General features: G+C 37.0%; 1 protein-coding gene across 2 annotated transcripts in view; it reads right to left on the bottom strand.

Moving 5' to 3' along the window:
• Positions 1 to 9,775: 9,775 nt before the first annotated feature.
• The window catches only part of WDR25 (WD repeat domain 25), a 52,873-nt gene continuing 35,189 nt past the window's right edge, over positions 9,776 to 27,459 (bottom strand). For both annotated transcript variants that reach the window (XM_026050453.1, XM_026050454.1), the window contains 4 exons: positions 23,989 to 24,119; positions 12,297 to 12,467; positions 10,557 to 10,697; positions 9,776 to 10,167 (listed from right to left, as the gene is read on the bottom strand). In XM_026050453.1, coding sequence (XP_025906238.1) covers positions 9,946 to 10,167; positions 10,557 to 10,697; positions 12,297 to 12,467; positions 23,989 to 24,119 — 665 coding nt within the window. In that variant the 3' untranslated portion in view covers positions 9,776 to 9,945. The remainder of the gene's footprint in view (positions 10,168 to 10,556; positions 10,698 to 12,296; positions 12,468 to 23,988; positions 24,120 to 27,459) is intronic.

The raw sequence follows: 27,459 nt of genomic DNA on the forward strand, positions 1-27,459 counted from the left end.
ATGAGCCGTTCTTTTCTCTTCCTAGGCATTTCTCCCAGGACAGCCCTCGTAAACTGGAAGAGCACATTAGTGCAGCAACCACCCTCAATAACAACACAACATTCAGACATCACTGCAGAGCATCCAGGTTCCACCTCAAGTTTCTATAGGCTCTACCACTGCAGGTATCCCATTTAACACACTTCAGTTTACTTGCTTGCAAGTAGCATCCAGGAATAGAAAAGCAAAAAAAATAATTTTTAAAAGCCAATACATAACCCCTCTATGTAGACTACCTTGACAGATCTATATATTTTCAGCTAGCACCATCCACACTACCTAAATACCAGTGCTTTGGGGTGGCTCTCATTTTTTAAATGTTCAATCTGCTGTAGCAAATTCTGCTCCATACAACTCCTATTGGATGAAATAGCTCTTTCTGCGAGGAAGGCTTCAAGCACCTATCACCTGAGAAAGACTTTCCAGAGATGCACACTTTGTGGAGAGCACATTCACTTTAGTCAGTAGATGACTAACATGCAAGAGCCATGGGGAAGCCTTATGAATATAATATTGCTGGTTGAAAGAAATAAGCACAGCTTCTCTATTTAGTAGCCTTTTCTTTTAAGGCCAATTGTGTTGCTATGGATTCATATAGGTCTTGTAGCCTATAGCCCATTAGTTATACTTTTGCTCTTTACATCTGTTACACAGTTGTGTTACGTGAAACACAACTGAAGAGAATGCAGAGAAAAGCAATGGAATCTGGGGACATCCAGACTCTCAAGATCCAGGTTTATGATTATTATTGAAAGCCTGCTGCTTGCAATCCAGGCAATACAGAGACTGGAAATCAGGAGAGACATGGTCAATTCTGAGTTCTTCTATGGCTCACTGGGACACCCTGAAGGTTAAAGACCAGCCTTTCTGGAGGAGGCAATGGGCCTCACCATGTGCGTATGTTTCAGTACTCTGCAGATGACGTGACCAAGGTTGATGACCACTACCATCAAGTCCTCTCTCAACAGTATTTGCAAACAAGCATGTGCTGGATTTTTACTCCAGGGCCTGCATACCCTTTGAAACCATCAGGCCACCAGATTCTCCAAAACTCTGCATCAGTAGTTTCATAAATGCAGACCAAGAAGTCCTATATAAATGGGGCAAAAAGACCTTTAAGTAGGAGCCTCTTCAACCAGCCAGTTGTGGTTGTGACCCTATTAGCAGTCACAGGGCTACTTCAGTCGTATGAGCATGTGGGTAAGCACTGGGAACTCAAAACTATCAGCCCTTTAGAAGCAAAGAACCCCCCATCACAGCATATTTTGGATTTCTTTGGTTCCCTCTACCTTCCTAGGGCATTGCAGGACAGCAAGAAGCCAAGCAAGACCTGCCAGTTCTTGCAATGACACATTGCTTAGATGGAACTTGGTCTTGGTTTTCAAGAGGAAGCCATTCCAGCAGGCCACAAGCATTAGCACTCAGGGAACCCAAGAAGAAACCCAGCAGTTGGGGCTGTCTTAGCAGGAATAAGAGAATTTGCATATGCATTACACTTTCCTCATCCTATGCTTTTCTCACCTCTGCTTCTGTGAAACAGTCTTTGAGAGCAAAACTTTGCAAACTCTCATCCTATAATAAATAGGATAAAAAGAACATAAGCTTAGCTATATAGTGAATTACAGGAAGAAAAAAAAAAAAAGTCCTACATGCAACCAAAAGGTCACAAAGTCACAGAGATATTAAAGAAAAACAAGCTTTATCATCTCACTTGGTTGCACATTTTAACACTTGAAATCACTTCTACAAAACAAAACCAAAACACCTATTTGGAAGGTTACAGTTTCTGGAAAACAAGACATCACGCTAGTTGCCTGGATAAGCAGAAAATGTTTCATGCTTTCATTTTTCATAAATCACCATATTCTTTGGCTGATGAAAAGTGGCATTCAAAACAGAGAGGTTAACGATGCTCCTGTTGTATTAATACAGGTCTCAGACAGGCACATTTTAGCATGGTCACTATACGTTAGACAAAATTGACATCTGAAAGTCTTCTGTCAACAGTTTTTTGGATTTTTTTTGTTGTTGTTGGTGGTGGTGGTTTTGTTTTGTTTTAGTGATTGGACCCATGACAGGATGGGTACTTTACGGATACTCAGAAACAAGGCAGTTCATGTCCTGAGGAGGAAGTGTTAAGAATAGACAAGTAGAGAAATATTAGAAGCAGAGAAACAAATAACAACAAAACAGTTCTTGAGACATGTGGTAGGAATTGCATTTGAAAGTGAAAAAGAAGAGATTTGTGCAGGAACTCAGAGTAGCTAGATTTGCACAGTGATGTTGTACAGAAACCTCCATTGGAATTCCTCTCGAGTCATTTGTGACCAACAGCAACTTCAGCACAGATTGGATGAGGCCCTGCATGAATGCAAAAATAAATCATCCAGATAATGCAGTAACACTTCAAATGCACTTAATCGTTATGAATTTTGCTCACAGAGATTTAGAACAGCACTTGCTCAAAAGGGAATGATTGCACAATTTGAAATATAAGCATTCAGAGATTAAATTAATGTTTAATTATGAATGCTAAAAATAAAAACAGAGCTATTAATTTCAGGAGCAAATGATGAGCCCTTGTGTTATGAAGAAAAAATAACACCCCTATAAAAATATCTTGAAAATATTTGAAGAGTCTATTGATATTTTTGCTTTAATTTACTGAAATTATTGCCAAAATTCTACTCTTAAAAGTTCTTATGAATGCATTTTTTATAGCCTCATACAGTCACTGCATTTGATGAAGATCTCAGGTTCACAAATAATTAAACCCTTGCTAATAGAAATTTATTAAACTGGATGAATTTGCTGAAAAGGTGTGTTGAAAAAGGCTTTGTGACTTGAATAAAAATGGTATAATCAGATGAAAGTTAGAGTTTAGTGGTCAAAATAATAAATTAATAAACCCTGAACACAGTTCTAGTCTTAAGTAAATTTGTTTCAAGAGAAATTTCTCCTGGGCAATTGAAAGACCCTTTCAGTAGAAGTCGTGGAATAAGCAAGATTACTCTCTTCCAGTAGCTAAATTTCATACTGGGGAAGGGAGTTTATTCAGAAGTCCTCCTAGTAGATTTGGAAAATGTAACCTAAAAATGGTTTAAGACAAGATCTCAACGCAGATCATGAAATGAAATTCATGTTTCAACAACCTCCCTTAATAGACACTCATATAAAAGGCATTTTCAAAAATATTGCAAAGGCAAACAGGATGGGCTTTTTAGAACTGCAGGAATGCTTCAGCATGCCTTAAAACATGTGGAGAAGCAGTGAGTAAAGAAAATGAGAAAAAAGCCATCTTATTCTTCCTCATTATTTGTACCTGCAACCATATTTCAAGAGCATAAAAGCAATCTCTCCGGCACCTAGACAAACATCCACTAAACCCATGAGAAACTTGGGAGTTTCTACTCCGTGGATGCAATTTCAGTTGAAAAGCCACTTCACGTATCAGGTACTGAAATAATCACATCTCAACTTTAACATAGGGTTTTCATAAGTATTAAAGCCTCTTAAGAGCTAGTCAAAATGTAAGTGTTTAAACCAAGGATTATGTTTTGTCTAGGGCCTGGTTACATTTTCATTTCACAAGACAAAACATCTTCAGTATTTCAGTGGCTTTCAGGTCATCAGCACTAAAGAGAACATGGATTTAAATATGCAGTTAAAGTCAGACGAGATATTGCTGAACCCATCAGAAAAAAAAAAAAAAAAAAACAAACTTGCTTCCAAATTCCACTCTCTCTGAAGGGTATTCAAAACACATCAAATAGCAAAAATCCTTAAAGGTATGTACTTAACATAATATCTTAGCTAGTATGTTCAAAACCAAAAAGAACAAGCTATACATCATAAATAAAAATATTATTAAAAAGTGCACCTCAAGTAAAAACCAGAGATCCGATGCAAATTATGAGGAGCTTGAATCCCCAAAGGGTTGTCTTTAATAATCAAATAACATATGTCTCTGCTGCCTTCTCCATAAAGCTCTCAAAATGCCAATTGCCCACAAAACTGTACATCTTCTCAGGTCAATTTTGCAATTCCCTTGAAGTTGCAAGCAGCCTGTTAAGAACACTGGAGAACTCTGGAGACCCAGCCTGCTACAGGAGGCAGTGCTCAGTTGACGCATCCTCCAGCTTCGCTTACTTCAACCAGGCATCCACCAGAGTTTGTTAAATGTTTCTGAATGGCCAACCTCCTTGGCCAAAGGTGCATTATGTTCTTCATTTACAAACATCATTGTAAAATCCAAATGTCTCCTAAAACCTAGATGTTCTGGCTTGTTTTAATCATGTCTCATGCTCACCCTCACTTTCAAAATCTGATACAATGGATCTCCGATACAACTGATCCATACATTTTTAGGAATAGTATTAAGCTCTTCGTATTTCCTTCTCCTGTTCTGCGATTAGTTATGTTCACTCTCTTTGCTCTCTTCCTCTGTTTCCGGTCTTATTTTCTATGCTATTTGTCACCTGACATTGCCACTTGCCCTCAAAGTACATCTTCCCTTTTCCTTCTAACCTCTTGCTAATCTGTTTAACAGTACATACAGTACACAGTCTACGCAAGCTACCCTTCACAAGGCAGGGCTAAAATTTGAAATAAAAATTTCAAAATATTTCCTGATCTGTTCATATCACACTTCCCGTGGGGAATATTTTTATTTTCTCTTTACATTACGATGTAATCCATCTGAGTGTTTTCCAACAGCTATTTAGTTTCTGAACCATTAATTAAAAAAAAGGACTAAAGAAGCCAAAACAAAGGAAGTTCAAGATAAACAGTTCAGTAAACTGAAGTTTCTTCCTTTCACACTTGTAGAGGAGTCTCAATGCCTTCTCCTCTCTCCAATATGAAAGTCATCTCGGAAAGTTAAGTATGGGGGAAAAAAAAAAAAAAAGAAGAAAAAAAACTTACCCCTATACAATTCTCACCACTTCCGTAGAATATAAAAGCTCTGTAGATGCAGGGAAGGGAGGAAGCAAAATAACTAATGTTTAGAAGGGTTGGGGATTTACTATATTATGCAACTGGAAGGCAGTTGGAGGTGACTATGCAGTACAAGATGAAAGGCAGCACAGTTCACTGCCAAAGAGAAACCTGATGACATGGTGAGGAAATTCTTCGCTGTTTGCTTACAGATAATAGTAACTGTCTGAATGCCAAAAGTTTGCTCTCTTAAGGTAAACAGGTCTATATTCAAATATAGTACACATAAGCTACATAAATTATGTTCCTAAGGACACATTTCAAAAATCTTGAGAGTATAAGTTTACTTCAGAACTAGAAATATTACCTGAACTTTGTAGTGCTGCTGATGAAAACTGTAGGCAGATTCAACCTGAAGTTGCCTGGACCATGATTTCAACTTCAACTAGTGAATTTCAACCTTGTCCAAAGAGCTCCTGAAATGAGTTTTAGATCAAGGCACTTCCTCAAAATAGGAAAAATGTAAGGGGAATTACAATTGGATGAAATTTTATCATTTCTATGCATCACCTCGACTTCTCCTGGTAGATTTCTACGTCTATGTAGGGAGATACCAAGCACTGTCACGGGGAGATGAATAAACCCAGCACTTCTAAGCTTCCACCTTAGGGCAACCAAAGGAAGCCCTCATTCCCACTCGTACAGGAGCTCGCTCGCCTGAACACGAGAGCAGAGCCTCACATGTACCAGAATTAATCAGATTCTGTGCAGAGGTCAGTTTGTTTCACTGTGAAGTTTTACTACTACTAGAGATCAAGTACTTCTTTCATTAGGTCCCCCCAACCATTCATAAATTAATTCCCTGATTTTCACCCTTTGAAGCGTGAAAATATCAGATATGACCAATCTGAAGAGAGGGGTGAGTCATAAAGAGACAGGTAAGAAATATATCAAAGAAAAGGGAGCATGCCAAAGGCTCCTTGAAAATACTGAGGCTACGTCTACATTAGCAAGCAGCATGGCCCAGCAAGAGTAATTTGCAGAGTTTGGTTCATTTATTTCTGAGAATCTAAGATCTAAACCACATGCCTTCAGGGGTAGGAGATACTTTAAAGTAACTCTTCTCTGATCCCATCGGTTGGCACACATTAAATATGCTTTTGGAGCTCATCTTTTGGTTTAGTTTCAACTGAAAGTGCTGTTTGTGCACTTTATGTGTGGAGGGAGGTGGCGGGGGGAGGAGCATTAAGTGACAAAAGTTGGGAGTGTTTATTTTCCCAAAAAGTGCATTTCTAGCAAACTGCAGTACTGATGTAGATGCAACTTTCAGGAGAGCCTATAATAGAAAGGACCTACAAGACAGTAAAGCAGTAATTAAAGGTAGAAAGCAGACAGAAGTGAGGAAAGAGCTGAAAATATCTAAAAGGATAATGTCTTATCAAGGCTTGAAAGCAGAGAAAGAAAAGATTGGAGTGCAAGGATTCTGGAATTTCTGTCTACCTTTGTAAGGGCTGTTGGAATGAAAGCCTGAAAGGCTAAAGTGAGAACACAGCAAGATGAACAGAAATGTATTGACAAGGAAATTAATACAGTGCAAGCACATAAACTACTATATATCTATATTTAGAAGAAAAGGTGCCGACAAGGGGACAGAAAAACTGAGAATGAAACCGTGAGGATGCAAGAAATTTTTAAGTGGAGATGGGATTAAGAGAATAAACTGAAAGTGAAGCAGGGAAACCAGAGTACCTATTTTCAGTGGAAAACAATGCAAAATGTCTTAACAGTGAAATAAAATCTAAAATCTCATGATTTTTCTGATTTTTTTCTGTTCTGCCATAATCTTTTAGACTTAAATGCATCTTTCCCTATGAAAAAAGTCTTGCCATCATTTTGCCATACCCTATTTTTTTCTGATTAGGATATAGTAGAGGGATTTACTGAGTCACCAACAGTATTTCAGCAGAGCAGAGTGATTCTAGTAACTGCCTGTTAATTAGCAGGTTTTTGAGATAAGGGCATAGCTGAGTAATTTGCATCCTCTGACACACCAAATTAATAATGCTCCAGTAGCAAATAATAATGTGGCAGAGGGTGACATTATTACTTTTTGATACAGTGCAAAACAGATTAAAACAAATCTGTCTTGTTTTATTTACAAAGCCCAGATCATTTCAAAATGAAGATCGTTAGTTTAGCTCCAAAATACAATGCAACTAGAACAAAACTAGAACTACTCTCAAAGCAAGATTCAGACATTTCTGGATTATAATTTTATGAATAAAATTAATTAACCAACAATTCATTACATTCTAAAAGATTCTTCTGACCATAACAAACCTTATCTGCAATCCAAACAGTATTTTGCAATTGCAGCATGATGGAGTAGTGTGGGTTTTTTTTGCTTACAGTTCATTACATAAGATTGTAAGATTTGTCTTTGAATCATAACAACTGAAAATCATAGTGCATTGCTAAAATGTTTTCAATAATTATATTTTTGTCCGCGTTTTAATCAGTTTTATATTAAAAAAACTTTACCAAGATAATGTTTTGCATATTATATCACTGCATTATAAAACTCCATCTGGATCTCAAGATCCAGCCTTTTGAAAATCTGACACAAATGTAATTCTAACTTCAAAATTCCTTTAAAATTATACACTATCAAGTTGGGGTTTTTTTTTTAACTCTATCTTTTTTTTATTGTTATCTGCTACATTTAACCAAATTTAAGCTTTTTTTCCCCTATAAATTGTCTGAAATTTATCCTTGCAATGTATTCTAGGAAGCTTAAATGCTAGACACTTGAATCTGTATTAGGCCTTTGCCTCAGGACATAAGCTCTAAGAACACAGACAGAATTACAAGATGAGGCTACTTTTCTATACAATATGGGCAATGATTCCCATTCTCTCAATGATTCTCTAAAATCTCTCTCAGAGCCTCTCTCAGCTTGAACCTTTCTTAGTAGCTTCATTCAGATATACAGCAGCCATCAAGCAAACTAGGGCCTGATGCAACAAGACATGGGCTTACATTTATATTAGAGGCTTTTCAGCACTGTGTACAATCACCTAACAGCCCAAGATAATCTCTTGAAAAGATAAAAGGATATATTACAGCACTGCCTATCCTTCCTATAGACATAACCCATTACCAAAGGATTGTGGCAATGGCATCTTTAGGGCTAAAAGAGCTGGAAAGAGATATAGAGACTCTTAGAAACCGCAATACAGTTGTTACTTAGCCTGCCAAAAAATAAGCACTTACCCTGTAATTTTCAGCTAAACTACTTTTGACATTTATGGAGATTATCTAGAAAGAATCCCATAAAATCTAGTTCCACAGCTTGAATTAGGAGTAACTCATAAAATCACTGAATCAGTCATCACTTAAAGGGTACAGTTAGCTTGTACGTTTGAGACATAGTCAAGAACAGAAGTGCAAAATTCAGGCTACTATGGAACAGCTAATGGTGAAAAAAGGAAGCAAGAAATTGAGAACTGTCTGGAGAAAGAAAAAATCCTCAGCTATTCACATTAAGTAGCAAGATTCACATCAAATTCAGTACTCCTTGTTAAAATATAACTGTTGATAATCATGGCTGTTGACAAAAAGATTAAGACTATATACATTTTTAAGCCACAATATTTGGATCCAGATTTCCAATAATCTAAAAGTTCAACTGGTTCTAAAGTCTTGGTGTAGGCTTATGTATGAGCCAAAGGAATACAAACTACAAACAAATTGAGCACGTCTTCCTCATTACTTAATTCAAATATGCTATGTGTAAAAGTATTCCAAAACACTCTCTCCAAAAAGCTCATTTTATGCAAGTATATGAAAATGGTAAAGAGCTTTTATATTTGTGTTAAGAACAAGTCAGAAGAATAAAAGCTACCCATGATTACTATTACATATACTTTATGGATTCTATGACAGAAACAATTTACTTAGAATGATCCTCTCAATTAAAATAATTTTTTAGAATTGTCTGAGCAACATTACCCAAGCTAATAGTACTCACTGCAAGATAATACGCTATATTTATACAGAATGTTGAGAATTCATATTTTCTATGTAATATGTGTATATCACACAAAATATATTACAATGATTTCCAGACTCGAGCAATGCAAGTTCAGGGAATGTCAAGTTAAAAATGCATTTACAAGTAATCTATACGTACACAAATGCAGAGTTATGCTTAATGAATTTTCTATTTGCTGCAGAATGGACCAGCTCCGATTTGAATGTCAATGAGCATTTCCTCCAGAGAATAAGCCGGCAACAATTTTCTGTTTATAAGTGATGATACATAAAGAATGAAGAAGTATGGGGAAATGAGGCAATCTTTCCACATTCCGTATAGGATTTCTTTTTACTACTGTTTTTAAGCCTTTGTAAAGTTGCATATTGATTTTCTCCCAAGTACCGATTCCCTGAAAGTCTTAAGTACTAACTTGTTATGAGCAACAAGAATAAAAAGGAAATACAGACACCATATAAAAAGTGTTTTATTTTTTAGCAAAAATATTTACAGTTTGTTTATACACAATCATAAAAGCAAGTATAAGACTTAAGTTTAAATATGAGATTGAGACTTTCAGAATTAACTCCAAGCTATCTTGAAATTCTTACCTTTGAATTCTTTTACGCTAAAGACATAAAATCCCAAATGAAACTCTTACATTTCACAATAAGCTGAGCTGATCAAAAGGCAACCTATTTCCAAAAAAGGCAATCTCACATACTTTCCTGTGTGTAAAGGAAGCTGTATCTTGAACTACATTGGTGCTTGTCTAACCCTTAAAAGAAAAAAAAAAAAAAATCAAAACATCCCACAACAATTACTTCTACCTATAACAAAAATTCACCTTGCATACCTTGATTTATCCATTCTGAAACATCAGGCCCTATGCCTTTGATAGGCTCACAGGGGACATCCTGAGCAGTAACTACGGCTCGTTATTGCCAGATCTTGATTTCTCCAGCCCAGTCACATGTTGCAAGGAGGGATGGCAAGACTGGGTGAAATGTTGCACTCACACAGGCTTCCCTATGTGCAGACAAAGTGCGAATAACCCTACCAGTATGATAGTTGTAGAAAAACACTTTGCCATCTGAACTTCCTGTCACCACAAGTGTTCCGTCTGGAGAAAATTCACAGCCCACTGCAAACCCTTCCACCTGTGAAAATAAACAATAGTGTAAACTCCCCATCCTGAATAGGCAAGTTCACTACGACCTGCTAAAAATGACTACGGTACAAAAACGTATCTCTAAATAAACATACACTAATGATTTTTCCAGTTATGCATTACGACATAGCAATAGCAAATAATTCATCAAGGTATTAACTGTTCACAAAGTCCTCCAATAAGTATTTTATTTAGTATATTTATTTATTTATTAGTATTTAGTATGTAACTTAAAACTTAAAATACAGGAAAACAAAGCAAGTCAATTAATATCTATCATTTACTTTAACTTCAACACTATCAGCAGATATATTAAAAAGCACTGCTGCTTTATCTTTCTTGTAGGGCTGAACAGTAAATTTCAGTGAGGAAAGATACCTTATGTCCTTCATATCTTTTCTTTTTGTTGATTCGGTAAGGTCGCTGGGAAGAAAACAGTGCCACGTAGTTTCCATTTGTCTGAGCAGCAAATACAGACTCTCTTGGGTGCAGAGTCAGACTTGGACAAGTGTAACGTTCCTGAAAATAATTTAAAAGATAGCTTTTTTGTAGAAAAAAAGATATTTGTTCAAAAGAATCAGGTTATTTCTTGACATACTTGAAAGACCATAAAACGCAAGGTAAACATAAGTTGTGTCTATAGCATCCGTTACAAAATGGACATGAAACTTAAGTCATTACATTCCAATGGAAGTCTTACACTAAGGCAAGTACTAATTCAAATATTTATCCTGAAGAAAAACCTGTCTCCCTCTGAAAAAGATACTGCCAAACTGCTGCAGGAAGGCAATTCCCACCTAATGGCAACCAAACACCCTCTTCCTAAGAAAATCCTTGGGGAAAAGAATTTTGAACACGAAAGCACCTCTTCTTGCTCCTCAGTATTCATACTGTCCCTTCTGTACTACTTCATACAATTACCAAGTTCTTTGTAAACCTGCCACACCAACAGGAATACAATTCATCCCATTTTGACAGTTTTCCTCCTCTTCCTACTTTTCCAAAACAAGCTGTTAAATCTACTACAATCAGCAGTCACTTGTGATAGTGACTTGTCACTCAGACTGTCATTGGGCCTAAAGTCAGCAATTTGCAAAAGTTAACAACATTTAGCTTTAGGCTAGTGTTCATGATTCACACTGCATTAAGATTTGTTTCAACACATGATAAAAGCATTAGAAACCAACTATTCTTGCAAGGTTTCAACCAGGTCCAAACCAATCATGCAACAGCTTCTTCTAATTTCAGACTAAAGCAAGGACACGGTGCCAAAATTAAAAAATACAATTGAAGCAATCTTTAGCTGCTGGATAGTTTTGAAGGTGAGGAACATCAGTGAACACTGGGCACAATGGCCTATATCACCATATAGGTGATAGAGGTTATCCCACTGGGGTGGGAAAAAACTTTAAACCAGAGTTTTTGTCACATCATTTGAACGTGCTGAAACGGGAAGGAAGTTCTAGGTAGTGTAAGGTAGTGAGCGCTGAAACCAAAACAACATTGGGGATGCCTGAGTGTACTTGATATCACGTTTCTGAGGGGAAACTGAGGTTTAGCAGTAAGGAATCAGAGAGCACAACATAATCTGCTGGGAGTCAGAATTATCCATGAACTTCCTTAGCAAACACCCTTCATGATTCTCAGCCCCTCTTCATGATTCAGGCCTTTAAACACCTTGCCTGCATGGATTACTGAGAAAAACACTTTTCCCAAAGGTATGTGTAGTGTCACCTCTGATTTAGCTTTACTACATATCTATATATATCAGGTTACTGTTACTATGCAAACACTAAATTCATATAATTTATCAATAACTCTCACTCCAATTGGTGAAAAGTGTACCATTTTTCTATTCTAGGAAAACTGTGGGGGCAGAAACAACATACTAAAACAACAACTGTCAAACACCATTGGAAAGTTAAGAGTAATACTTCAGTGGACTTGCCTACTTGTCTTTTTAAAAAAAAAAGTTAAAAACTGCAAAAACTCAACTTATATTAAGAACATTTTATAAATCTCACAATAATCTTCTAGAATACGAAAAGATTTTTAACTACACTAACAAGCATGAAACCCTAAATCATCACCCAAAATGAGAATAGTTGTTCGACCTACATGAAAAATCTGGTTGGAGATTTTTGCAGCACTTTGGAAGTCCCAAGCAATAATGGTGCGATCAGCTGAGTCCCGGCTTACTGCATCCGTACTCGTAAGAAACTCTTTTCCTTCAGGAAGAAACAACATGTCCAGTGTCTGCTGTACCGCAGCTTTGTAAACTCTTATCACCTAGAAGACATGAAAGTTTGTTAATTTTTTAATAAATTACAAAGGGCATAAAAATCCAAGTATTAATAAAGTATGCATTGTTTTAAAATATGACAGAGGTAGCTCATTTGTAAATGTCGAAATACAAGTGGATGTAAAGAGTCCATGCACAGAGAAATTAAAAGACATATAAAGGAAAGGATGAATTTGCTATTTACATACTCACATGGAACAACAACAATTTTAGGCTTTGATCAAACACAACTGCAATTGCTAGCACACTCTTATTTACTCTCTTAAAAAGCTTTGGTCATGGGCGATTGTTGCTTTAGGATAGTGACATTTGCAGAGCTTGGGACGGGAGAGGGGGCAAGGAGTAATTACTTTGGATTAGGAGAAGCCGGTTGACAGAAAGGAATTGCATGCGAATAACCTCCAAAGTAGTAAGTAATATAAAAGAAAATAGGAGCTCCCAGATTTAGGATCTCTTTCACAACTTGCACTGAAGTGCATTGGATACAGGAAGAAATGGATCTTTGGCTAGAGGATTCCAAACATTTTAACAGTCTCCAATTTGGACCCTAAAAAGGGAGAGTTTAAACTACTCCAAATAATATATGAATAATTTCAATCAATTTCTTATTTCCTTACTTTCTATTCTTCTTTAGAGAATTCTGAAACTGTTGTCTATTTTGATTTTTGCAAAGCAATACTTCGTAATATACTTTCTAAATACTTTCTAATTTGCCCCAAGTGACAACCGACTTCACAGCAAATGGCCGCATGAAATGGCAACCCATGTCTCTGCATGTGATGATCCTTAAGAATGGAATACTGGAATTCTCTTAATTCTTAACATAGAAATTTCTTTTTCAAGATAGCTAAGAAATATTAGCTTGCACTTCTACCAGGCTGCCCTGAAGTTGTCCCTGTAACCTAACTAGAAATGCCTGCAAAGCACTGAGGTTTCTTGAAGTGATTCTCAGCTTTGTGAGGCATTTCAGTGCCTGCCTTATGCCTACAACATTACAGATGACTTGAGCTCATGGACCTAGTGCTTTTCTAGATGCTGTAAGCATATACATTTTCATTAAAATATATTTTGGCTACTGCAATGAAATTTTCTGGAATCTACCGCCAACCACTGCTTTATACTCTAACCAACAGAAGAAAAATAACTTAATATCATATACATTATGAGAATTTCCTAATTCTTGCCTCAAGCCCCAAATCTACGACTGTTTGGAAGTGTTCAGATCTAGGTAATCCTGCTTCAGAGCACAGGGAGATACTAGATACAATCTCCTGGGTCCCTTCAAGCTCCGTTTCCCATGGTATCGGCCCAGTAGCTGCTGCAATTGCCTCTCTCAGACTCCATGAAAAATACAGTTCAGAAACAACGTTCGCATTCGGCAAAGTGCCGTGGTCATGCAAGCACCCTGCACACACTTGAAGGAGACCAACACGAAGTGAACCTTATGAAAGAAAAACCGGCATGCTTTCCAGCACTTGTAACGAAGTGAATGCACAAATGTGTTCCTGCTCTAGCCAGTCATTTTCAGCCCAGTTATTTTCAAAACACACAAAGCAGTTAAGTTTTGTAAATTCAAAAGTGATATTTGCATATTCATAACCCCTACTTTGTCCGTGGAGACATTGCCATGCGCATCTCTTCCGAGTTAAACAAGAAGGCCCATAGTTCATTAGTAAAGTAGAATATTCAAGCTACTCTGTGGGAGTAAAATAATGAAAACAAATATACCCTGCTTATAATAGGTGCCTTGATCAAAAAATAGAAACCACAGAGAACCCTGACAGCTGCACAACTGCAGCAGAACTGAAAATAAATTGAAAGGGGCAGAGGGGGAGAAAGGAGAAAAAAAACAGAAAAATCAAGTGTCACAGAAGCAGAGGGATGCTCCGCCAGGCAGGCACCTGCTGGAGGCAGTTACTTAGCAACAGGCACCTGTACAGAAGAGACGGGTCCATCCCCGGAGCTGGGAAGATCGGAGAAGGCAGAAGCACAAACACGTGCAGAAGCGGGCAGAGCCAAGCAGAGGCAGAGGCCGATTAGCTCCGAGAAGCACGGAAGCACCAGGTGCTGGGCTGGTGCTTTAAAAGATAATAAAGCACCAGACAGCAAGTCCTTAACAGTGTAGCAATTCTTTAATATTTTAAGATATTAAAGATGAAACCAAACTCCGGCATGCTACTTGGGTCTTCAGCTACCCGAGGCTTCCAAAAAACCTCTATCAGTACTTACATACCCATATACACTGTTTTGCTTGTCTGTTATTAAAGACTACATTCAACCAATTTTCCCTTTCTTAAGTCTTCTGTAGAAATTTTATAAAGATAATTTTCTGCTACAGAATTTTCTCTAGTCCTTTGCTGCCTACCTGAGAAAAACAATGTTAATTAATCGCCTGACCAAAGCGATGGTCAGATAAACAGACTCAGAACAATAAATTAACATTGATTATCAGCTGGAAATTTGCCATATATAATGTTTAAATTCTCCTGAAAAGACAGTTTCAAAAATAACTAATTGCAACTTCCATGCTCAGAAGAGCACTCATAATTGAACCTGCTTTGTTCTACTTTGGACAATTAATTCACGACATGCCAAGCAACTCGCTTAAGGAAAGCATCTCTTCCTTCCCTGATGGCTTTAGTTTAAAACCAGGTTTTGCTCTTTTTCTGTTTGCAGATTTATCACCCCTAACCCTTTGAAAATTTAATTTAAATTTTCTGGACACAAAAGAAATCCTTTCAAAGGAAAGCACAACGGTTTCTGGTGTCAACAAAACCCATAATAATAATAATAATAATAATAATAATAAAGCTTAAGTCAAGAGTTCATGGCTGCACACATTCTTCAAGAAAGGTAATTTAAGCAAGTAAAATCAGTTTTAAATATATTCTTATAGCTCTGGTGATTTGAAAAGCATACTGCAATGATGAATTCCAGTTACGTATTTCTGTATGGATGGTTTATCATACTTCTCTGTATAAGGTATATGCAAGGCCTTGTGCTTTGTTTTGTAAGAAAGCTCCAAGCCTCACGATCTTCTGCTCTCCCCAGCTCCATGTTGGCCACCTGTAACCTACAACACTTCAGTTACCAAAAGCCCTCTCAATCTTCATATAAGCCTGATGGGACAGGCATGCTTTTATATAGTTACTGCTTGGAGAACCAGTAGATAGGGTCCCAAAGTCTAGCATGACTAGGTCTAGATGATCATGGAAAAGTCATTAAATAGTCTGTGCCTGGATTCCCAGCCTGTAAAATGGTTATATTTGATTTTTCTACTTCTTATCTGACCTTTTTAGATGGAGGTTTCAGCATGGACCTGCCTCCTCCTAACAGCACACTGAGTTAATACAATGAGAGCCTCATCAAGTTTCGGCTGTGGAACAGTGCTCCATCAGTATTAATAACACGGAAATGTGCATTTCTGATTAAAGAAAAGTTTATTGTGCACAAAACAACATTATTTTCTCTACTGCAGTGGGAACCACTTGTGTTGACAGGAACCAATGCTAATTTATCACAGTTTAAATGAGCCACTCTTACAGAGTGAAATAATTCATTCTAATCACACACTAATCTCTACAGATTTTCTATGTGGTGTTGAGGTTGATGAGTACTTTTGGCTTTCTAGCTACTCATGCACAATAAAAACAAAAATAGAGTACTTTATAATAGCAAGCGAACAAGTAATAAATCCAATTCATGTTTCTGATCCCCATTTAGAAAGCCTTAATGGTAATTTTATTCAAAACACTTAATAATACCATAAACAGAAAGGTTAAAAATGGTATGGTTTTGTATTCTGTTAGACTGTTCAATTCTTTTTAAAAAAATAAACTTAGTAATTTGTATGTTGATAAAAAAAGTATTTTGCTTTTCTATTTCAGATTTTTGTACAGTTTACAACTGTTAATCTTTTGATACTCAATATTGTATAAACTCTCCTCATAATTAAAAGGGAGAGGACACTGATTAAAAGGAGGAAGCTCAATCTTAATCTTATGTTGACCTATAAGACTTAAACTATAATCACTGCATACATTAACTGTTTAAAAGACCCTTTCAGATTGCTTGAGAAGGCACGAGAAGCCTGTGACTGAAAGTTTCAGCAGTTTAGTAGAAAAAATTGAAATACTTGATCAGATTTTCCTTTTCCAATTGTCTTTCCATCTCAAATAGGATACAGAAGTGAAATCTATACATAGAAGAGAGACAAGGGACATCAAAGATTCCGAATGATTTCTCTATGAGAAACAGTAATCAAGGACTTTTCGGTCAAGAAGCGAGATGACAGGGGAATTTGAAAGAAGCTGAAATAAGTCAGAATGACATGGAGAAAGTGAACAGCTTCCTCTATAAGAATATAAAAACTAAACTAATAGAAGACAGCTTCAAAACATAAAGAGATGACGCTTTGCAAAATGTATATTTAAATTTACGGATTCCTTGCTACAGGATTTCACAGATGCTAAAAATCAGTAAAATCACAGAATGAATTTACAGGAAGATATGAAAGGCACAGACTCTCCCAGAAAGTCTCAGAACTGTAAATTAGAAATATCTGCTAACTTTACCCTTTCTTGGTAATTATAACAAAGTCGCACCCTACTTTATTATTTTGAATGTGTACTGTCCACTGTTGGAGGTAGCACCGCACTGGACAAAGGCTGAACTTCAGCTCAGCCCCAACACAGCTCACCTTATTCAATCAGAAAATAACTTAATCTTGACGGACCTATGAAGTCCCTGCCTGCACTCTATCTGTGGAGTTTTACCTAAAGATGTCTTGGTCCTTCTGGGCAGGACAGCTTGGCTGTTCCCTGGCACCCTCACCCTTGTCCACCTGTGCTTCAGAAGCAGGTAGGTTTGGTTCCTGGCTGACTGGAGGGTTCCCTTTTCCATGGTGCCTGTTCCTGGAGAGGTTGTGCACACTGACAGACCTACGAGCCTCATCCTGCACAACCAGCACATCTGCCTTCAAACATACACATGGGCACTGCTCATGAAGACACTGTAGTCACAAGAAAATGGGTTTTCATATGCCAAAACGTCTACAGTATGTTAATAGTTTAATATTAAATATTAATTTGCTAAGAGCAAGCACTATGACACATGTGCAATCTACCCACACCACGTTTCTTGAAACTTTTCTTGATGGATTCAGTAAGGATTTGTCCTCCTTGTGTGTGTCCTTACTGACTGCAAGAATAACAACGTTAGTTTTCTCAAGCGCAACATAAATCATCTTATTTTAATTACATTGTTCATCGCAGCTCCACCACTTCATGACTATGTATTGGCTGTTTCTATAGAAACCAGAGGTGCAAATAATTCCACCAATTTCTACAGTCTTTTTTATACTTATGTGCTATCTAGAGACAAATTCATTAGGTCTCCTAAATACGAGCTACTTAAAATGACTGCATGTCATCTTTTAAAAAATTGCAATAAGAATGTTTCCAGGGAAACAAATGCACTGCACTCGTACTCCAAATTTACTGAGCTATTCTTTAATGACCTAGTCTTAGTTCTTATAAATTCAAATACATATATAATATATAAAGTATCTTTTAAAAAGCATACACCTATTGATGATTGTTTGACTTAGCAACAAAATTGTAACCATGTTCACTTCAGAACAGAATTGTTCAGAATTGTTTCTCTACCTTTGCTTCTATTAATAGTAAAAATTCTGCAGTGCATTTCCAGTCTGGAATTTTAGAAGTTCAAAATAACCACTTCCACTATTTTTCTAATTTGTTCTACAGTTTATAAGGTCTCATTTTCAGAAATGGGATGATTCTACTATCCCTTACATATTGTAATGGATGTTATAGCTGGGTGAGAGCAGGAACTCAAAGTTTAAAAAATTAAAGCATTTAGCTACAGTAATTTTGCTTTCGTGAAAACAAAGAAATCCTTCCTGCTGAGCTAAAATATCCAAAGCTCAAACCTCTGCTCTGCTTCAGTATTCTAAGGAATATTAAAGTTCCAGGTGGAATAAACAGTGGGAATAATACAATCTAAGTAAGCTAACAATGTAGTCTTAGTAAGCTAATGTATATCAGCCAGAACAGCAAGCTGCAGTGCAATATAACTAGTTTGGACATTTTAAGATTTCTCCACAACTCAGCAGAGAAAGGGAAGACCTTTAAAACACTAATTTAACATGTCAGTATTATGGTAGGGACCCTGTTGTACATGAGGCTGTCTCTTTGGCCAACATTGCAGAGATCAGCTTTCCTTTAACACAGCAGCTCTTCAAAGATGTCAGGTGTTTTCAAAACATCTGTATATATGTTCTCCAAAGCACAAATTTACATAAATTTAATAAATCCATTATAGAGCTACAGCAGTATAGAGTCTGCAGAATAATCCATTCCCTCAAGAGACAAAACTGGGTTTAACTCAAACAATGAACTATCACTATAATACATCTTCAAATTCTGTTTGAATACTTGTTCTATTTATTTGTTCAGGCTTTGATTACTTGTCTCTAATGTGGAACTGCCTGTATGCAGGCATTTTACTGAGCAGTTAACAAGCTGCTCCAACCATTCATTTCTCTGTGAGGTATATATATATATATTTTTTTAATCTTTACCTTGAAGATTTTAACTGCCTTATTGTTCTTCCATTCTCATTCATCTTCTGCAATACCCAGGGCTACATTTGAAATCATTTTGCTTATTTGTTCAACAGAAAAGGCATAGAAAAAAATAAGTGTTTTCAATACTTACATATAGCAGATTTGATACCTGCTTTTCTGTTTTCACTACTACCTATTTCTTATGAGTTTGGTAGCCAAAAGACACTCTCAAACATATCTTCATGTATTTTCAACCATTGAAATGGCTAAAGTAACCACTGCAAATAGTTGAAAAAAATATGTATTTGTATTCAGAAAATAGTTCTTATTAATCATCCCCTCTATTCCCGTAACATTTATTGTTTTTCTCTGAATCTCCATCACAAATGCTCTCAGCAGCACAAGGATGCTGCTGAGACATAACATCAGCTCCTAAGTGAGAAGTCGGGTACTTTTCAAGCTATGCATTTGACATATAATGGCTATTTTGCCTTAATTAAATTTGAGATGTGCAAGTGGATAGCCCATTAAAACAGAAGAATATATTGTAAAGCACCACCTTCAAAACTGGATGAACACTCACATTGAGTTTTCAATGTGCAGTGAATAATGAGACTCAAACGCTTGATTTAGGACATTCACTATATTATCGAAATAGGCCGTAAGGCCTAAAAATGCCATCAGGAGTGTGAAAATGAGAGCGGGGGGAAGATACAGGGAAATCATTACTTCACCCACACAATCATTCCAAGCCAAAAGACAAGTTAAATCGCTTGAAATAATACTTGGAGGCAAAACAGGACCAAAGCTATTGCAAACTGGTAACAGCAAAGCAAATCTTGTAATGAGTTAGGATGAAAGCACTTCAAAGATATTAAGGAGGTTGGCATCAAACATAGAACAAGTTCTTAACCAGCTACTTCAATTAAGAGCAAAAAGTCCTCGTTACAACAGGGCAAATTTTGAAATATTAGGCAGCACACTTGTCCGATGTCGACCATAATCATAAATGTAGAAGATGGAACAGGATGGTAACAAGTTGTTTGTATCACTTGAACAAAGATAACAGCATCAGCTGAAAACACAGGAGTACCTAAAAAAAATCTATTGATATTCCCCAAATTGGGAAGGGAGAAGTAAACATTAAATATAGATAATCTATGCCTAATTATTCTATAGTTCGTAGAATAAAATGTAACTACATTATTTTGCACACATGGCATTAATCCTGCAAAAGGGAGCCATAATCAGAGTTTGATTATTTTCCCCCCTTTTTGACTAAGCTATGATCTTCAGCATGTACACACAGCTCTTTAAATTACTATTTTAAAATGAATGTAAATTTAGGTGCCTAACAGTCTACTGAGATACGGCTATGTCAGATAGGAGAGAAAAAAAAAAAAAAACACAAAGGAAAACACAACCTGCTTCTCTCCTCCTTGGAAATGTTTCAGAGTAAGACAGTAAAATACACTGTTGCTGTAGGTCCATCACAGTAACTAGAAAACTATGTTTTCAAACTATTATGTCACACCAATATGTCAAAAAAGATCAGTATCTGCTCCCAGGCTACAGTTACACCTTCTAGCTACTGTGCTTAAATACTGCTCCTTAATGCAATTAATATTCCTAATGCACTGTTTAACTGAATAGTTTTGTGACTGAAAAAGTTCTGTGTGTTTGTGTCTCAGTGAATAAAGCAGGTATAAAGAAGGTTTATAAAGCCTTCCTTTGAGAATCAGGTATAGAACTGCTACAAAGGAAACAGGCTGGTTTGGAGTTTGCACTATACCTAAAACCTTTTCTATTCTGTATGCCAGAATACACACAAATGTGTTCATTTATTCTCTTGGACAGTAACTTATGTCTTTGCAATACTGTGAGGTGCTGCCATTATCTTTTCATTAAAATCCACTTCTAGAAACAGAATTTTCTGCACAAAATCTTTCTAAAGACAGCAGTGTGCTGCAGGAGTAGTTACCAAACAGTGTATTCATTCTTCATCATTCAACTGTTCTTTAAGGCAGGTCCTAAGGATGGAATATTACAAAAACTAGTAGATGGCCAATTATTCAGATAAAAATGCATTATTCCACTAGTCTAAATTTTGCTCTTGTATCCTGACGATGGAAAGCATTGCCTACCAAGAAATCACATCATTAAATGGGATCAAAGGATTTCAGAACATACATTCAGATATATTACAACAGTGATATTCTCAGTCCAGCTGAAAACCTTCATAATGCAATGATCCCCAGTAGCCTCTAATAGGCAAAAATATTAAAATGAGGACATAGAGCAGCCTGTGGAAAAATAAATACCTGACTGCTCCCATTAGAAAGAAGCACCGTGCCCTGATCACTACGCAGAGAGGAGAAAGTAAAAAGCAGTTGGGCAGCACACCATAGATTACAATAAAATACCATTTGACTCTCAAAGATAGGTTTTTGACTAATTATTCCTATTTCATTTCTACAGGTCTATATAAACCTTTTACAGTGCCTGTTCATTCTCTGGAAATCAATTAGGGATGTTGCCAAAGCGTTCACTGGTGGACACAGCTTCCATGTCATTCCCTGCAAACCTGCAAGAGGAAGATTCATTCCCATTTCTTATTACTGTGCAGTGGCAAAATACTGAATTGCATCTTTCCACACTGCAATTTTGCTAGACATGTAGCTTACACAAAAATACTAGAATTAGATCAAATCATATCAAGCAAGGCTAGGTTTATCAGAATTGCAGAAGATACAAATAGGTAAGCTACCAATGAGCTCACATTCATCACTGTGTTCATAACATACGAATAGGTGAGTTTATCAGCATTGGTCTGTTCCTGTGCTGCCTTGTAGCAGTACCTTTTATAAACTAAAATTTCTTATCAATTTTACATCATTCTTTATTTCTTCATCTTCTATTGTAACCTCCTTCTCAGTTCACGTGCCTTCTCCTTACTGCCACTACAGCTCGTGCAGACTGTGCCCTACACCCTGCCCGCTTGCCTTCTTGTTCCAGGAATCATTGGTGAGGGATATTGAAGGCATTTCCCCTCTCTTGCTTTTCAGAAACTGTCGATTTGAGAAGACTTTCCAGGACTATCAAGGTGTCCCATGTGAATCAGTGTACTCCAGCCTTGCTGCAAGAATACGCACGCATTTCTGCAGGGGACATGTTACAAAACTGATGGTCAATATTTGGCAATTACAGCATGGGCTGCGCACGCTGGTCTGCTTCCTCTTTCCAGGCTAAAAAGCACATGCTATACAATATCTGCTCCTGTTTCACAGGAACTATTTTGTGAAACTATCATCACATATAGGTCTGAATTACAAGTTGGTCAGATAAATCAATACACCCTTTTGGCTGTGGTTGAGCCAAGGCATCCGTCTAATAAGAGAAGTTGCTGCTTTCCTCGAGCAATGGACAAATTCTCTTTGCTTGGAACAAAATATTGTCTGATGCCTTGTCTGGAACCAAGGGAAAGTAGTACTGAAACGCTGAAATTCCATGAATAGGAAAGGAGGAGAGGGTTTGTCCTGAAGTAAATTTACATGGTGATTTGTGATCATGGTCAATAAACACCCTATGGACTGGTGGTATTTTACACTTGAATTATCTTCCCTAATGAAACTATTTTGAGTATCTCTATGTATTTATCAGTGAAAGCTAACCATGATAAAAACATGATGGATGGAAAAAATCCATCACTTCATTTCTACTTTTCATAAAGTTTTTCATGCTAGTATCATAACTTGAACTCACAATGAGTTTATTTTAGAGTTTTCTCAGGACTTGGCACCCTACATATGTACTAAAAAAAAGCTTTTCCTTTAAATTCCCCTAGAAGTGAGGGAAGCCTAACAGTACAGATCCTATACATTTACTAAACAGTCTCATTACCCAGATGGCATTAAATTCTTTTGTCCAATATCAGCAACAAATGCACAGGAGCAATTGCTGCAGAGGAACTAGATTAAGAACAGTGTAGTTCCTTAATAAAGGGACTCCCATCGCTACTTCACAGCTCTCCATTCAGAATCCTCATCCAGGGTGTCTGCTGTTACCCTGCTCAGCACATGGGGGTCGGACACAGCTGGGACAAGCACCTTTGGCCTGTTCCCTTCTATCAGCCTCCACAGCAAACACATGGCTAACCAGGAAAAGCAGGATCTGCAAGCACAGGAATTCAGAGGAAGATCAAAGAATTACTCATGTTATAGACACTATTACTTTGTGCCCTGCTCATCAGCTCGCCTTGCCTTTCGATAGCTTGGAACACAACTCTGGTGTTACCTGAACAGGGAGAGCTCTGCTTGTCTTCATGACTCAAAACAGAGTCAAAGCAGAGGCCATACACGCATCTCTGTGATCTTCCATGCTATACATTACTCATATTTACAGAAGTCCCCTAAAATGATCTTTGTTTCAAACAATGTCCAGAAATATTAGAGGTTCATGTCAACACATGCAACAGAATCAATGACAAATGCAAGATAGTTGTGAATAACAACTTATTCAAAGAGAAGCACATCTAACCATTTACAAAGCAGAGCATCTTACAAAGCATACCAAATCATAAAAACTAAATATGGAGTAACATATTAGTCAAAAATACCAAAATGAATGTGAGTGACATTGATGTATGAGTATTTTATATAATTATATATAAATTTGCATAATACCATATGTAAAAATTTACAAAACTGGAAAACACAGGCAAACAAAAACATGATCAAAAAAAGGGAAATTGCTTTTAAGAGGGTTTTACTCTATGTAAGTGAACATATCGCTCACGTTCCAGTACTTAACAAGCACAATTAACTACCTTTACATTCTTTCCCCCAGAAGTCTCCATCATCTCCTTGAATTAAGGTGCATCAAAACATAGGGAAGGGATTAGGAAAAAAAAAATCAATTACCTTGAGATTCCTTATATCCCAAGCTTTAACTTCTGGGCTGAACCCTCCACAAATGAAAATATTTGAATCTGTAGGGTAGAACTTCAGGGTACTGATCCTAAATTCATTTTGGCTGCTAAATATCTGCTTCCCTAAAATAAAATGAGAAGTGAAGTTGAAAAATTGTGCATATATTGAAGTATTTTATTCATTTTAATACACTTTCAAAAATACTTAGGCAGCCAAAGTTGAATACGTTTATATTAGCACATTTTAAGTATCTGGGACGACTTGGATTTACTGAGACTAAGACATTGAATACACTGATTTCCATCCACATGCAATTCATCCTGCTCACAGGATTCCACCCATCCTGTGAGAGAACAAGTGGATTTGCACACTAAGGAAAGGAGCTCCACACAGGAGCTCCCAGCTCCGTTGTCATGCCAGGTTAAGTCTACAAATCCAATGGATGAACGTTGCTTTACAGAGAGGCCACAGTCTTGCTTTCTACAGTATAAAAGCAACAACTAGAGAAAATTCCTGTCTGCACAGAAACCCAACATCTCAAATTGCACTCCGCTCTTGAGCTGTTTACTTATAATTCAGTGAAGTAAGAGGGGAAGCTTCATCTTCAAAGTGGGAAATCATTTGCATACCATCATACCCAAGCAGTGGCTGTTCCCATGGCTACACCGTTCTCAGCATCTAATTGTGTGCACTAATCTTTGCAGGATCCTGTGGTTCGGATCACTGGCTTGTAAACGCTTACAAAGGCAATGGAATTCAGCTACAGTAATTTATAGGATTTTCCCACTGTTTTTCCTTATCAGATTCTTATTATTAACATAGATTCACAGAAATATCATTTTAGATTTGTAGCATGGACTGAGATTAAAACATTGGTTTTGGTTTGACATCCTCAATTACATTTTATATTTTTTCATCTATAAAGATCTACATCAAGTAAAATGACTGCATGACAACGAAGGGCCTAAAGAAGTCAAACTTAAAATATTATGACAAGAGCTTCTTAAAATATTCATCAATCTAGATTACCAGCAAAAGGAAGTTGCCTTAAAACAAGTTAACCATCCAGAAATGCTTTGTGTTAAAAACAAAAAAGGTAGTGATGGGTAGAAACTGCTATTCTACATGAACATAGGCTGTTATAATTTTTTATGGATTTCCCCCAGAGATCTAGGCAAGATCTAAAGGGTCTCTATCAATACTGATGGAAAGACTTAATCGAACTTCTTCGCCTCAAAAAAAGAAATGAAAAGTAACAAGGGCAGCAGAGGCTTCTGTGGCCTCATACACTACGGTGACTTTGAGGTCTTCAAAACCTGCCTGGATGCCACCCTGTGCCACATGCTCTAGGTGTGCCTGCTTGAGCAGGAAGGTTGGACTAGATGATCTCTAGAGGTCCCTTCCAACCTTGGATATTCTGAGATATTCTGTGACTCTTCTGGAAGCTTTCAGTATCCTCATAACAGTAGAAAATAATAAAATAAAACAGGGAAGGAAAAAGGAATTATGAGGAGCAGGATTAGTAAGAGATTGTTCCTATTAATGCCACCGGCAGGCATCATTTGCAGGCTTTAAAAAAGCCACACACATCCTTCTCTGCAGGCTCACCAGTCAGTTTAATAACATTTTGCATCGAAGGAACCTAGTTTCTGCTAGCATCTGACATAATAAAACTCCAGGAGTATAACAAAGAGGCTTTCACTGCACTATACCTAGGCTGAGGCTTCTCTAATTCCTAACTGTGCTAATCTCATCAAATGGCTTCATAAAGGACATGCAACATCAGACCAAGCAGTCACAAATCTCCATAAAGTTTACTGACCAAGGGATCTAGCAAAATTCATCTTCTGACCTTTTAACATACATTAATTGGTTAGCTGACTTTACTGAGACCTGTTTGTACCTGCACAGGAAGACATTGGTTTTTCCTGCAGTGTACACATTTTCCTCCCAGTAGATATTCTAGACCATGTTTCCTTGGCCTAAGGCATGAGAAAGCTGCATAAGACACAACTAAAAAGAGATACACATTAAATCCAAGATGCAAGTCCTCTGCCAACTACAAGATCTGTTCCCAATCCACAGAAATAGGATTGATTTAACATGATCTGTTATTATCTCATCTTCCCGCCTTGTCCTCTACTTCCAAATAATTTGATCACTCGCTCAGGATTAGAAACCAAATTTCTAATTCTCTACCTTATCTCCTCCCAATCTCAGAGATAAGTGCAGGCACTGTGTTTACTCTTTTCTTGTCTACTACAGTCTGTTATGTATCCAAAAGCTTTCTGTGACAGTCATTAATAGCACTGAGATCATTTCAGGTCATCTTCTAATATTTACGAAGTAAACCTAGGAAAAGAAGCAGAGCATCTAATTCACCTTTGTACTCTCTAGCTTGCTTCCTTTTCCTGGTACCTCACTGTTTGACATGGATATTAACCACAGGAGATATTTGATTGGTCTGAGGAGCAATCATGATGCTTTAACTTTAAAACTTTAGACTCTTCGATTAATTCCTTAAAATTATCCCCGATTTTCCTATTATTCCTTCTCCCCCCAAAGTGAGACTCAATCTAACCTCTGTTTGAGGAAGATGAGCAGACAGTATTTTGAAGACTTTGGCTTTGTTAGATGTATACATAAATTTCATTTCCCTGTTACGTCAAAAAAAAGAGACCAGAATGTAGAAAGAAAATATGGGAGCAAACACTCAAAAGGGGAAAATCACAAGAGTACACCAATAAAAGTCTCCTGTATAGAACAAAATTTACACAAAATAGAGAATCTAAACCAGACTGTTTGACATAGAAACATGCCTGAATCAAATTCCCTGCTATCCTCAAAAGTGGAATGGTGTTTCCTAACATGAACATTTCTTAAACACCTGCATTTTAGCTATCAGAACCACTGGCCTACACAGCCAAGACACATTCTTCATAAAGAATTTCCCTGGAAATTTTGTCGGAACTTCAATCACCCAGTAAAAATATTCAACAGAAGGATCAGATCATTTTGGAAGATGATGTGCAACAGTATAGTTTGTATAATTCAATATTGTGAAATAGAGAATTCAACAGTGGAAGGGATGTCTTTTTTAGATGAAGAATCCACTGACTATAATAGAATACAACAAATTGTATTGATTAACATTGTACATTTATTGTATATAATTTACTGTATTCTAAAGGTTCTAAAGGCAGCACCACAAAGATTCAGGCAACTCACAACCTACAGAAAGTTATGTTTTCTGGAAATCTGTTTAGTCAACGGAGGAAAAAATCCATGCCACTGATGAGTTTGGTGTATGAGAAGTTATTCCCAAGCAGAAAATAAATGCTTCTTTGAATCTTTAATTTCAACAACTTTGCTAACAATATCTACTACATCTTTACATTGTGTTTTATACTCTTTAAGTGCTTTAATTCTTCATTCCATAAAGGCTTACTAGTAGCATACACA

Source organism: Nothoprocta perdicaria, unplaced genomic scaffold (genome assembly GCF_003342845.1).
Source record: "Nothoprocta perdicaria isolate Ctin4 unplaced genomic scaffold, notPer1 scaffold_69, whole genome shotgun sequence".
Taxonomy (NCBI): domain Eukaryota; kingdom Metazoa; phylum Chordata; class Aves; order Tinamiformes; family Tinamidae; genus Nothoprocta; species Nothoprocta perdicaria.